Here is an 11,180-nt window from a genome sequence, read left to right on the forward strand (position 1 = left end):
GTGGCGGACCGCAGCCGGAAGTGTGGCGTCCAAAAGCCGGAAAGAGCCTCCTGAAATTGACAAAGAACCGGTAAGTGAATCGCCGCAAGTCCCGCCTCCTCCACCCCGTGACAGGAAATGTGGCAGAAGAGGGGAAGTGCGGCGGAAACCCCCTACCCCGGAAGCGATACTGTCCTCACCGGAAGTGTGGCAACAGACCCCGGAAGTTGGGTCAACGCTCCCGGAAGTGGGTGTCGCAGGCTTGGGCCAGCGTTGCCAATAGCAGCGGGGAGGCAAAGGGCAGGGGTCAGTGCCCGGGGAGGGGGGGGGAGCTGATTTGACCTCCCGCCGTCCCTGACCCCGGACTCCTGGGTTCTCTCTGGCTTGGGGAGGGAGTGAGGTCTAGTGGTGGGAGCCCGGACTCCTGGGTTCTTTCCCTGGCTCTGGGAGGGGGGGTCTAGTGAGGTGGATTTGGAGCCCGGACTCCTGGGTTCTCTCTGGCTCGGGGGGGGGGGTTAGTGGCTGGGGGGCTGGGAGCCCGGACTCCTGGGTTCTCTCTGGCTCGGGGGCGGGGGGGGGGGGTTAGTGGTTGGGGGGCTGGGAGCCCGGACTCCTGGGTTCTCTGCCTGGCTCAGCGGGGGATGGGACATGGGGGCTGGTATCAGCCTGGGCTGGCAGCCTGGCACGGTGCTGGGGGGGTGACACCTTGGGGGGGCTGCAGGGATCGCCCCAGGAGCCGGTGCCCCGATCCGCTCCCTGAGCCGGTGGCCGGTCCTGCTGCCCCGGGCTCCAGCGCTGCTCCAGAGTCCGTGCTGCCAGGGACCAGGCCTGGCTTGGGAGGCCGCGGGCCTCTCTGCCCATGGCGGTAGGGGGCAGGGTTGGGGCTGGCAGGGCTGGGTGGTCCCTCGCTCCCACGCCACGTCAGCTGGCACGTCTGTCTGAAGTTCTGTCTGCTTTGCAGCCCCGTCCCCGGAGCAGAGCTCATGGCCTCCCAGACGGACAAGTCCCTGCTCTCGGCAGAGCTGGAGGAGGAAGACGATGAGGAGTTCAGACAGCTGCTGCTCCAGGTCTGTGAGCGGCCCAGCTCCTGCCCGCCCCCCGCCCGGTGCTGGGGAGCATTGTGGGGGCATCAGGCTGGCTTTGCTTGTGGGGCCCTGTCGGGGAGTACCAAGGCCTCGGAGCCGGAGGGGCTGGGTCTCACTAAGGATCTCTTGGTGCGATGTTGACCCAGTGGCCTCTGCTTCCTCCCCACCTGCGGGGTTTGTGGCACTCTGATAGCGGTGGGTAGGTGGGATCTGGCCAAGGGAGCTGGCAGAGGAATCAGCCCCTGCAAGGAGGAAGCGGGGGGCTGATGGGATCTGGTGGCGCAGGATCAGCCCTGTGAGAACTGGTGGGATCCCCCCTTGGTCCCACTCTCATTCGTTCCAGGTGATGCAGCGATTGAATTGAGGCGAGCAGCGAGGGTGGCTCACAGTTGGGGTCCCGGGTAGGGGGAGTAGTTGTGGAGTCATTCACAAGGGCCTGGCTGTGCTGGGGCCTCATTGCAGGCGTGTGGGTCTGGAGGGACCGAGGGGTGAGTGTGGTGGGGTCTGGTGCTGTCTCATTCCCCTATCCCTGCAGGCCACCCAGAAGATCCAGAGCGCGATGCCTTCGGTGCGTGACTCGAAGCCGATCCAGCCTCAGCCTGGTATGGAGTTTGGCCGGGGGAAGCCTGGGGCTGGGATGCTGGGGGGGGCTGTGGATCGGGAGTGAGGGGCACCAACCCCTTCCTTTCCCTCTCCCTCCAGGCTTCTGCATTAAGACCCACGCGGGCTCCCAGGAGAAGGTGTTTGTGAACATCTGCCGGTCGCTGCACATCCCGGCGCCCCCCGACCTCAGCCGCCAGGAGCTGGAGTGTCTCATCGAGTCGGACAGCGCCTCGTCCTTCCGCATCCCCATGAGTCTGGGGGAGCCCCACGCTGAGCTGGACAACAGTGAGGCCCCCCCGCGCTGTGACCCCCCCCACCCTATGGATGGAACCTCCCACGTTGACCCCTGTGGGCCCCCACTGCATACAGACACCCACTGTTGGGATCTCTTGTGACTCCCGACTCTCAGCAAGAACTCCTGTCCCTTATCCATGTAGGGGGCGCCAGCACCAGGACGGGGACTAGCTGGCTCAGAGGAGTGAGGAACGGGGCACGGGACCTTTCCCTCTAGGGGGTGCCGGCCCCCATCCGGCCCATGGCAGGAACTGGCTGGCTCAGGGGGGCAGGGAATGGGGCATGGGGCCTGTCCCCTCTAGGGGGCGCCGGTTCCCATCTGGCCCAGGGCAGGGAATGGGGCACGGGGCCTGTCCCCTCTAGGGGGCGCCGGCTCCATCCGGCCCCCCGCAGGGACTGCCTGGCTCAGGGTGGTGTGGAATGGGGCACTGATCCTTTCCCTCTAGGGGGCGCCGGCTCCCATCCAGCCCCGGGCAGGGACTGGCTGGCTCAGGGCGGTGTGGAATGGGGCACGGGGCCTGTCCCCTCTAGGGGGCGCCGGCTCCCATCCAGCCCCGGGCAGGGACTGGCTGGCTCAGGGCGGTGTGGAATGGGGCACGGGGCCTGTCCCCTCTAGGGGGCTCCGGCCCCCATCCTGCCCAGGGCAAGGACTGGCTGGCTTAGGGGAGTGACGAATGGGGCATGGGGCCTGTCCCCTCTAGGGGGCGCCGGCCCCCATCCAGCCCCGGGCAGGGACTGGCTGACTCAGGAGGGTGTGGAATGGGGCGCTGGTCCTTTCCCTCTAGAGGGTGCTGGCTCCCACCTGGCCCCAGGCGGGGACTGGCTGACTCGGGGGGGCAGGGAATGAGTTACTGACCTGTCCCTCCAGGGGGCGCCGGCTCCCACCCAGCCTGAGACCAGGCTGCACTGGGTCTGAGCCCCGGCCGGGGGGAGGGGAGCTCAGCGATCACAGTCGTTCTCTGTCGCAGGCGGGAACGGCTGCACCGCGTATGACGTGGTCATCAACTCCGGCGTCTTCAGCAAAGTAGAGGTGAGCGCCCCCTGCTGGGCTGGGCCCTGCGCTGTGGGTGGGGCAGGGGAGGTAATGTGTGTGCGGGGGGTGGGGGTGCATCTCCCTAGTGCTCCCCACGCTGTCCCCTTGGACCCAGTGACCCTGCCCGTTCTCTGTGCCAGGCTGACCCCTTCTTCAAAGAGTTCTTCATCACCGTCGCCCTGGAGGGGCTGGCAGACAAGTACAAGATGGACATCAATCACCCAGGTACTGTCCAGGGTTGGGAGTGAGGGGCATCGGCAGGGCTGGGGGGGCAGGGGTGGGCTAGCAGGGGGCTACAGGTCAGGAGTGAGGGGCACTGGCAGAGCTGGGGGGAGCCCAGGGCTAGGCTAGCAGGGGGCTGCGGATTGGGAGTGAGGGGCACTGGCAGGATTGTGGGAGGTAAGGGGGCTCTTGCTCCACTGCCCCCAATCTGCCCCTCTCCATTAACCCCCTTCCCCGCCCCTCTGCAGCGTGGCGAATCCTGAAGAACCGGAAGTTCATGGGCTCCATCTCGGGACAGACCATCCGCACCAAGTCCAGTCCCATCATACAGGAGATGGACTTCAGGTGAGTGGGGGGGGGGGTGTCTGATTACCCTCCCCCCAGACTCTGCCCCCTGTAGGTTGAGCTCCTTGAGATGCTGTGGATTTTAACAACCCCCTCCCCAATCCCATCCCCCACATGTTTGCTGTTCTGGAAATCCAGTGGCAGAGAGTTCCGCTGGCTCCATGTGTAGTGAGGAAATAAGCAGGTGTCTGACCCCCCCCCCCAGGGCCCCCAGGAGTGCAATGGGCTCTCCCCCATCAGGCACGCACCTAGGGATGGAAAATACAGCTTTTCCGAGCCGACTGTGCCCGGCTCCATTGGGGTGGGGGAAGCCTAGAACCGTGGGTCACGTGTGAGCCTGAGGGGCTACAAAGAATTCTCCAGCACCCCCAAAAAGCCCAGCCCCCCAGCTTTGCAATGGCATCCTGCACAAGGGGCTCCAGGCAGCAGGATGGACAGGGCGGGGCAATGGGACGTGATTGCAAGGGTCCGGCTGGCCTGGTTGGTGGAGGGGGCTGTGTATGCTGGGGAGGACAGGGGGGGTGCCCCTGCCTGAGAGGCTGTTAAAGGCCCCCCCTCCCATTGCTGAAATTAACCAGAAGGCTCAGGCCTGGGTGTGTCCCCTGGGGGGGTCTCTTGCAGCGAAAGCCGGGGGACAAGCCAGAGACCCATGGAGCTGTGCCGTCCCCAGACAGACTTGTGGGGCTGGGTCCATGGCCGGGCCTTGGGCCAAAGCGGGATGTGTGTGTCGGGGAGCCGACAGGGATTTTTACTGGGTACTGAAATCCCCTCCCCCTACAGTTCCCTCTCTCTGCTGGGGTCCCCCCCCCCTGCGGCCTGTCCCCAGTGGGTCGCTGGCTGTTGTGCCATGTCAGGCAGCGAGCTCAGACCTGCCCCCTCTGAGCGCCTGCCCTCCCCACCCCCGTTTCTTTCTGCAGCTCCCCTGTGCTGCCCAAATTCACCATCCTGGCAGAGCCGGCAGGAGGGCCCCCCGAATTCCTGCTGGCTGAGATGCACCTGCCCAGAGTGGTGAGTTCTGCTGAGGGGAGCTCCTGGCTGCTCCAGCATCCGGTCTGTCCCAGCAGCGGGTGGTGGGAGGCGAGGCGCTGGCTTGGGGTGGGGGGGGGTCAGTCCCAGCAGGGGGTGGTGGGAGGCGGGGCGCTGGCTGGGAAGGTGGGGGGGTGTCTGTCCCAGCAGCGGGTGGTGGGAGGCGGGGCACTGGGTGGGTGGGGGGTCAGTCCCAGCAGGAGGTGGTGGGAGGCGGGGCGCTTGCTGGGGGGGAGAGTCGGTCCCAGCAGGGGGTGGTGGGAGGCGGGGCGCTGGCTGGGAGGGGGCGGGTAGGTCCCAGCAGGGGGTGGTGAGAGGCGGGGGGGGCGGTTCGGTCCCAGCAGGGGGTGGTGGGAGGCGGGGCGCTGGCTGTGGGGAGGGAGTCGGTCCCAGCAGGGGGTGGTGGGAGGCGGGGCGCTGGCTGGGAGGGGGCAGGTCAGTCCCAGCAGGGGGTGGTGGGAGGTGGGGCGCTGGCTGGGTGGGGGGGTCAGTCCCAGCAGGGGGTGGTGGAAGGTGGGGCGCTGGCTGAGGGGGAGGAGTCGGTCCCAGCAGGGGGTGGTGGAAGGTGGGGCGCTGGCTGGGTGGGGGAGTCAGTCCCAGCAGGGGGTGGTGGGAGGCGGGGCGCTGGCTGGGGGCGGGGTCAGTCCCAGCAGGAGGTGGTGGGAGGCGGGGCGCTGGCTTGGGGGGGGAGTCGGTCCCAGCAGGGGGTGGTGGGAGGCGGGGCGCTGGCTGGGTGGGGGGTCAGTCCCAGCAGGGGGTGGTGGGAGGCGGGGCGCTGGCTGGGAGGGGGCGGGTAGGTCCCAGCAGGGGGTGGTGAGAGGCGTGGGGGGGCGGGTCGGTCCCAGCAGGGGGTGGTGGGAGCTGGGGCGCTGGCTGGGGGGTGGGGGGTCAGTCCCAGCAGGAGGTGGTGGGAGGCGGGGCGCTGGCTGGGGGAGGGAGTCGGTCCCAGCAGGGGGTGGTGGGAGGCGGGGGGGGGGCGAGTCGGTCCCAGCAGGGGGTGGTGGGAGGCGGGGCGCTGGCTGGGAGGGGGCGGCTAGGTCCCAGCAGGGGGTGGTGAGAGGCGGGGGGGGCGAGTCGGTCCCAGCAGGGGGTGGTGGGAGGCGGGGCGCTGGCTGGGAGGGGGCGGGTCAGTCCCAGCAGGGGGTGGTGGGAGGCGGGGCGCTGGCTGGGTGGGGGGTCAGTCCCAGCAGGGGGTGGTGGGAGTCGGGGCGCTGGCTGGGTGGGGGTGGGTCAGTCCCAGCAGGGGGTGGTGGGAGGCGGGGCGCTGGCTGGGTGGGGGTGGGTCAGTCCCAGCAGGGGGTGGTGGGAGGCGGGGCGCTGGCTGGGAGGGGGCGGGTAGGTCCCAGCAGGTGGTGGTGAGAGGCGGGGGGGGGGCAGGTCGGTCCCAGCAGGGGGTGGTGGAAGGTGGGGCGCTGGCTGGGGGGGGGCGGAGTCGGTCCCAGCAGGGGGTGGTGGGAGGTGGGGCGCTGGCTGTGGGGAGGGGGTTGGTCCCAGCAGGGGGTGGTGGGAGGTGGGGCGCTGGCTGGGGGGGAGGAGTCAGTCCCAGCAGGGGGTGGTGGGAGGTGGGGCGCTGGCTGGGGGGGACGAGTCGGTCCCAGCAGGGGGTGGTGGAAGGTGGGGTGCTCGCTGGGGGGGAGGAGTCGGTCCCAGCAGGGGGTGGTGGGAGGTGGGGCGCTGGCTGGGGGGGCGGAGTCGGTCCCAGCAGGGGGTGGTGGGAGGTGGGGCGCTGGCTGTGGGGAGGGGGTCAGTCCCAGCAGGGGGTGGTGGGAGGTGGGGCGCTGGCTGGGGGGGAGGAGTCGGTCCCAGCAGGGGGTGGTGGAAGGTGGGGTGCTGGCTGGGGGGGAGGAGTCGGTCCCAGCAGGGGGTGGTGGGAGGCGGGGCGCTTTGTGGGGGGGGGGTCGGTCCCAGACGGGGATGGTGGAAGGTGGGGTGCTGGCTGGGGGGGAGGGGGCGGGTCCGTCCCAGCAGCGGGTGGTGGGAGGCGGGGCGCTGGCTGGGGGGGAGGAGTCGGTCCCAGCAGGGGGTGGTGGAAGATGGGGCGCTGGCCGGGGGGTTGCTCTGTCCCAGCAGCGGGTGATGGGAGGCGGGGCGCCTCCTGGGGGGAGGGGGGGGGCCCCGCGGGTTGGTCCCAGCAGGGGGTGGTGGGAGGTGGGACGCTGGCTGGGGGGGGGTGGGTCTGTCCCAGCAGGGGGTGGTGGGAGGCGGGGCGCTGGCTTGGCAGGGGCGGGTCGGTCCCAGCAGGGGGTGGTGGGAGGTGGGGTGCTGGCTGGGGGGGGCGAGTCTGTCCCAGCAGGGGGTGGTGGGAGGTGGGACGCTGGCTGGGGGTGGGTGGGGGCGGGTCTGTCCCAGCAGCGGGTGTTAGGAGGCGGGGCGCTGGCTGGGGGGGGGGGGTCGGTCCCAGAAGGGGGTGGTGGAAGATGGGGTGCTGGCCGGGGGGTTGGTCTGTCCCAGCAGCGGGTGATGGGAGGTGGGGCGCTGGCTGGGGGTGGGCGGGGGCGGGTCTGTCCCAGCAGCGGGTGTTGGGAGGCGGGGCGCTGGCTGGGGGGGGGGGTCTGTCCCAGCAGGGGGTGGTGGGAGGTGGGGCGCTGGCTGGGGGGGCGGGTGTCTCCGCAGGGGGCACTCTATGGCGGGGATGCTGGCTGTGGGGCACGTCTCTCCCCTTGGGGGGCACTGTGGGGTGGGGGCGCTAGCTGTGGGGCAAGTCTCTCCCTTTGGGGGGCGCTATGGGATGGGTCTCTCTCTGCAGGGGGTGCTCTGGGGCTGGGTCTCTCCCCTCGGGGGGCGCTGTGGGGCAGGTGTCTCCCCACAGGCTCTCATGACCCCTCCCGCAGGGCTCAGCGCGGGAGCTCTCCCTGGAGCTGGGGCAGGACCGGGTCGTGTTGCGGGGGGGCCCAGACCCCTACGTCCTCGACATCTACATCCCCCATGACATCGTCCCGGAGCGCAGCCACGCCCGCTTCCACCGGCGCACCGCGGTGAGCCCCCCGGGAAACCCCCCCAGCTCCCCGGGGAACCCCCCCATTGCCCCCCCACCAGGGAACCCCTCCCATTGCCCCTCCATCACCCAGCTCCCCGGGGAACCCCCCCAGCCCCCTGGGGAACCTCCTGTCCATGCCCCCCCCACCAGGGAACCCCTCCCATTGCCCCTCCATCACCCAGCCTCCCGGGGAACCCCCTGTCCCTGCCCCCACAGGGAATCCCGCCCCTCTGCAGCGGGGGAGTGGGGCGAGCTCTCATCCCCTGGGGCAAAAACTCCCCTCCCACAAGACACTGACCCCACCTCCAAGCTATGACTCTGCCTCCCCCTCTGCAGTGTTCCCGCCCCCCCTCGCTGCTCAGCTGTAGCTCCTCCCCTCTCATCCCCCCCTCGTCTCCCCACAGGTGCTGACTGTGAAGATGCCCATCCAGCCCCAGCTGGGGCCCCCCTGAGCAGACCCCCCCTCTGCCCTTAGGAGAGACTCCAGGATCCAGAGTTGGGGGGCCTCCACCAGACCAAGGGGGAGCTGGCATGTGGGGGATTGGGGCTCTGATGCCCAGCAGCAATGGGTGGATGAAGAGAACCAGGACTCCTGGGTTCTCTCCCCAGCTCTGGGAGGGCAGTGGGGTCTAGTGGTTGGAGCGGAGGGGGTGGGGCTAGGAGCCAGGACTCCTGGGTTCTTTCCCCAGCTCTGGAAGGGCAGTGGGGCCAAGTGGTTGGAGCAAGGGGGGTAGGGCTGGGAGCCAGGGCTCCTGGGTTTTTCTTTCCAGCTCTTGCTCCTGGCCTGCCCAGAGACCAGTTGTTGGGGGGGGGGGAGTCAGTCCCCTGCTGCCCTGGCGTAGGGATGGGGGGGGGCAGCTGGCTTGTCAGGGGGGCTGGCTCGTGCCGTGTCAAATCTGCACCCTAAGGAGCGGAATAAACATTGCGACAGAACCACGGCGGCGTCTGTCTGTGCCTGGCAGCCCTGGCCGCGCCCGGCGGGGGGGGGGGCAGGGCAGGAGCACCGGCTGGGGGGGCAGTGCCCGGCCTTGCCCAGCTGGGGGGGACGGGGCGGGAGCGCCGGCTGGGGGGGCAGTGCCCGGCCTTGCCCGGCTGGGGGGGACGGGGCGGGAGCGCCGGCTGGGGGGGCAGTGCCCGGCCTTGCCCAGCTGGGGGGGACGGGGCGGGAGCGCCGGCTGGGGGGGCAGTGCCGGGCCTTGCCCAGCTGGGGGGGACGGGGCGGGAGCGCCGGCTGGGGGGGCAGTGCCCGGCCTTGCCCAGCTGGGGGGGGACGGGGCGGGAGCGCCTGCTGGGGGGCAGTGCCCGGCCTTGCCCAGCTGGGGGGGGACGGGGCAGGAGCGCTGGCTGGGGGGGCAGTGCCCGGCCGTGCCCGGCTGGGAGAGACGGGGCGGGAGCGCCGGCTGGGGGGGCAGTGCCCGGCCTTGGCCAGCTTGGGGGGGACGGGGCGGGAGCGCCGGCTGGGGGGGCAGTGCCCGGCCTTGCTCAGCTGGGGGGGACGGGGCGGGAGCGCCGGCTGGGGGGGCAGTGCCGGGCCTTGTCCAGCTGGGGGGGACGGTGGGAGCGCCGGCTGGGGGGGCAGTGCCCGGCCTTGCTCAGCTGGGGGGGACAGGGTGGGAGCGCCGGCTGGGGGGCAGTGCCCGGCCTTGCCCAGCTGGGGGGGGCGGGAGCGCCGGCTGGGGGGCAGTGCCCGGCCTTGCCCGGCTGGGGGGGGATGGGGCGGGAGCGCCGGCTGGGGGGCAGTGCCCGGCCTTGCCCAGCTGGGGGGGGACAGGGCGGGAGCGCTGGCTGGGGGGGCAGTGCCCGGCCTTGCCCAGCTGGGGGGGACAGGGCGGGAGCGCCGGCTGGGGGGCAGTGCCCGGCCGTGCCCAGCTGGGGGGGCGGGAGCCCCGGCTGGGGGGCAGTGCCCGGCCGTGCCCAGCTGGGGGGGCGGGAGCCCCGGCTGGGGGGCAGTGCCCGGCCTTGCCCAGCTGGGGGGGGCGGGGCGGGAGCCCCGGCTGGGGGGGCAGTGCCCAGCTGTGCCCAGCTGGGGGGGACAGGATGGGAGCGCTGGCTGGGGGGCAGTGCCCGGTTTTGCTCAGCTGGGGGGGACAGGATGGGAGCGCCGGCTGGGGGGCAGTGCCCGGCCGTGCCCAGCTGGGGGGGACGGGGCGGGAGCGCCGGCTGGGGGGCAGTGCCCGGCCGTGCCCAGCTGGGGGGGGCGGGAGCCCCGGCTGGGGGGGCAGTGCCCGGCCGTGCCCGGCTGGGGGGGGGACGGGGCGGGAGCCCCGGCTGGGGGGGCAGTGCCCGGCCGTGCCCAGCTGGGGGGGGCGGGAGCGCCGGCTGGGGGGCAGTGCCCGGCCGTGCCCGGCTGGGGGGGGACGGAGCGGGAGCGCCGGCTGGGGGGGCAGTGCCCGGCCGTGCCCGGCTGGGGGGGCGGGAGCGCCGGCTGGGGGGCAGTGCCCGGCCGTGCCCAGCTGGGGGGGGCGGGAGCCCCGGCTGGGGGGCCAGTGCCCGGCCGTGCCCAGCTGGGGGGGGCGGGAGCGCCGGCTGGGGGGCAGTGCCCGGCCGTGCCCAGCTGGGGGGGGGCGGGAGCGCCGGCTGGGGGGCAGTGCCCGGTCGTGCCCAGCTGGGGGGGGCGGGAGCGCTGGCTGGGGGGCAGTGCCCGGCCGTGCCCAGCTGGGGGGGACGGGGCGGGAGCGCCGGCTGGGGGGGCAGTGCCCGGCCTTGCCCAGCTGGGGGGGACGGGGCGGGAGCGCCGGCTGGGGGGGCAGTGCCCGGCCTTGCCCAGCTGGGGGGGGCGGGAGCGCCGGCTGGGGGGCAGTGCCCGGCCGTGCCCAGCTGGGGGGGACAGGATGGGAGCGCCGGCTGGGGGGCAGTGCCCGGCCGTGCCCAGCTGGGGGCACTGGTTGGGCTCTGCGCGTCTCCAGCTCTGATTTCTGTCCCAGTCGGGTTTCTCTCTCTCCCTCCCGCCTGTGTTCTGCCAGCTCCGCCTTCCCCGCGCTGTGTTCTCACCTTCCTGGGTACAGCCTGTTCCCCCCCTCACAGCCAGCCCCCCTGCCGCCCCCCAGCCATCTGCCAGCCGCGCCAGGGGCTGCAGGATTTTCTCTGCCGCCCCATGCAGGGCCTTGTCCCTCTGCCGGGGACTGGCTGGCTCGGGGGGCAGGGGATGGGGCAGGGGCCTGTCCCCTCTACGGGGCGCTGGCTCCCACCCGGCCCCAGGGCAGGGACTGGCTGGCTCGGGGGGGCAGGGGATGGGGCCTTTCCCCTTGGGGGAGGGGGGCACCTGCAGCCTTTCCCTGAGGCCAGTTAAGGCCTCATTGCTGTGCTGGGGGGTCTGGTGCTGTCCCTGGCTCCTGCCCCCACCCCAGAAACTCAGACATGGGGGGGCCCCAAGCCCGTTCTCTCTCTTTACTCCCAGACCCTGTCTACACTCGCTCCTCTGAGCATATATTTGCATCTCATTATCCCACCCGCCCACCCACCCATTCAATCTGGTGCTGGATACTTTCCATTGCTCCTGGGATGTAATTCTCACTGGTGAGGGGGGAGCACTCCCTGGTTCTCTCCTCAGCTCTGGGAGGGGAGTGGGGTCTAGTGGTGTTAGACTGGAGGGGGGGTGTTCAGAGCCAGGACTCCT

The 11,180-nt window shown here is 71.6% G+C and overlaps 1 protein-coding gene across 4 annotated transcripts; it reads left to right on the forward strand.

Moving 5' to 3' along the window:
* Positions 1-157: 157 nt before the first annotated feature.
* Positions 158-8,497, forward strand: PIH1D1 (PIH1 domain containing 1). Of its 4 annotated transcripts, XR_007770198.1 has the most exons (11): positions 183-285; positions 941-1,046; positions 1,600-1,666; positions 1,767-1,952; positions 2,930-2,991; positions 3,135-3,219; positions 3,465-3,561; positions 4,479-4,569; positions 7,419-7,562; positions 7,969-8,362; positions 8,435-8,497. XR_007770198.1 is itself a non-coding variant. In XM_050927739.1 (10 exons), the coding sequence occupies exons 2-10, from the start codon at positions 963-965 to the stop codon at positions 8,014-8,016; spliced, it is 864 nt and encodes a 287-aa protein (XP_050783696.1). In that variant the 5' UTR covers positions 158-226; positions 941-962; the 3' UTR covers positions 8,017-8,497. The 4 variants fall into 4 exon arrangements, 3 of the variants coding, with proteins under 3 accessions (XP_050783696.1, XP_050783695.1, XP_050783697.1); XM_050927739.1 differs by having other exon boundaries at positions 158-226; positions 7,969-8,497; XM_050927738.1 differs by having other exon boundaries at positions 7,969-8,497.
* Positions 8,498-11,180: the final 2,683 nt, after the last annotated feature.

Source organism: Gopherus flavomarginatus, chromosome 18 (genome assembly GCF_025201925.1).
Source record: "Gopherus flavomarginatus isolate rGopFla2 chromosome 18, rGopFla2.mat.asm, whole genome shotgun sequence".
Lineage (NCBI taxonomy): Eukaryota > Metazoa > Chordata > Testudines > Testudinidae > Gopherus > Gopherus flavomarginatus.

What these genes read in the sequence shown, in the direction of transcription:
- PIH1D1 (XM_050927739.1), top strand. Translation starts at nt 963, where the DNA reads ATGGCCTCCCAGACGGACAAGTCCCTGCTCTCGGCAGAGCTGGAGGAG. An exon ending in GCCGATCCAGCCTCAGCCTG is followed by an intron (nt 1,667 to 1,766) that starts GTATGGAGTTTG and finishes CTCTCCCTCCAG; the next exon opens with GCTTCTGCATTAAGACCCAC. An exon ending in AGATGCACCTGCCCAGAGTG is followed by an intron (nt 4,570 to 7,418) that starts GTGAGTTCTGCT and finishes CCCCTCCCGCAG; the next exon opens with GGCTCAGCGCGGGAGCTCTC.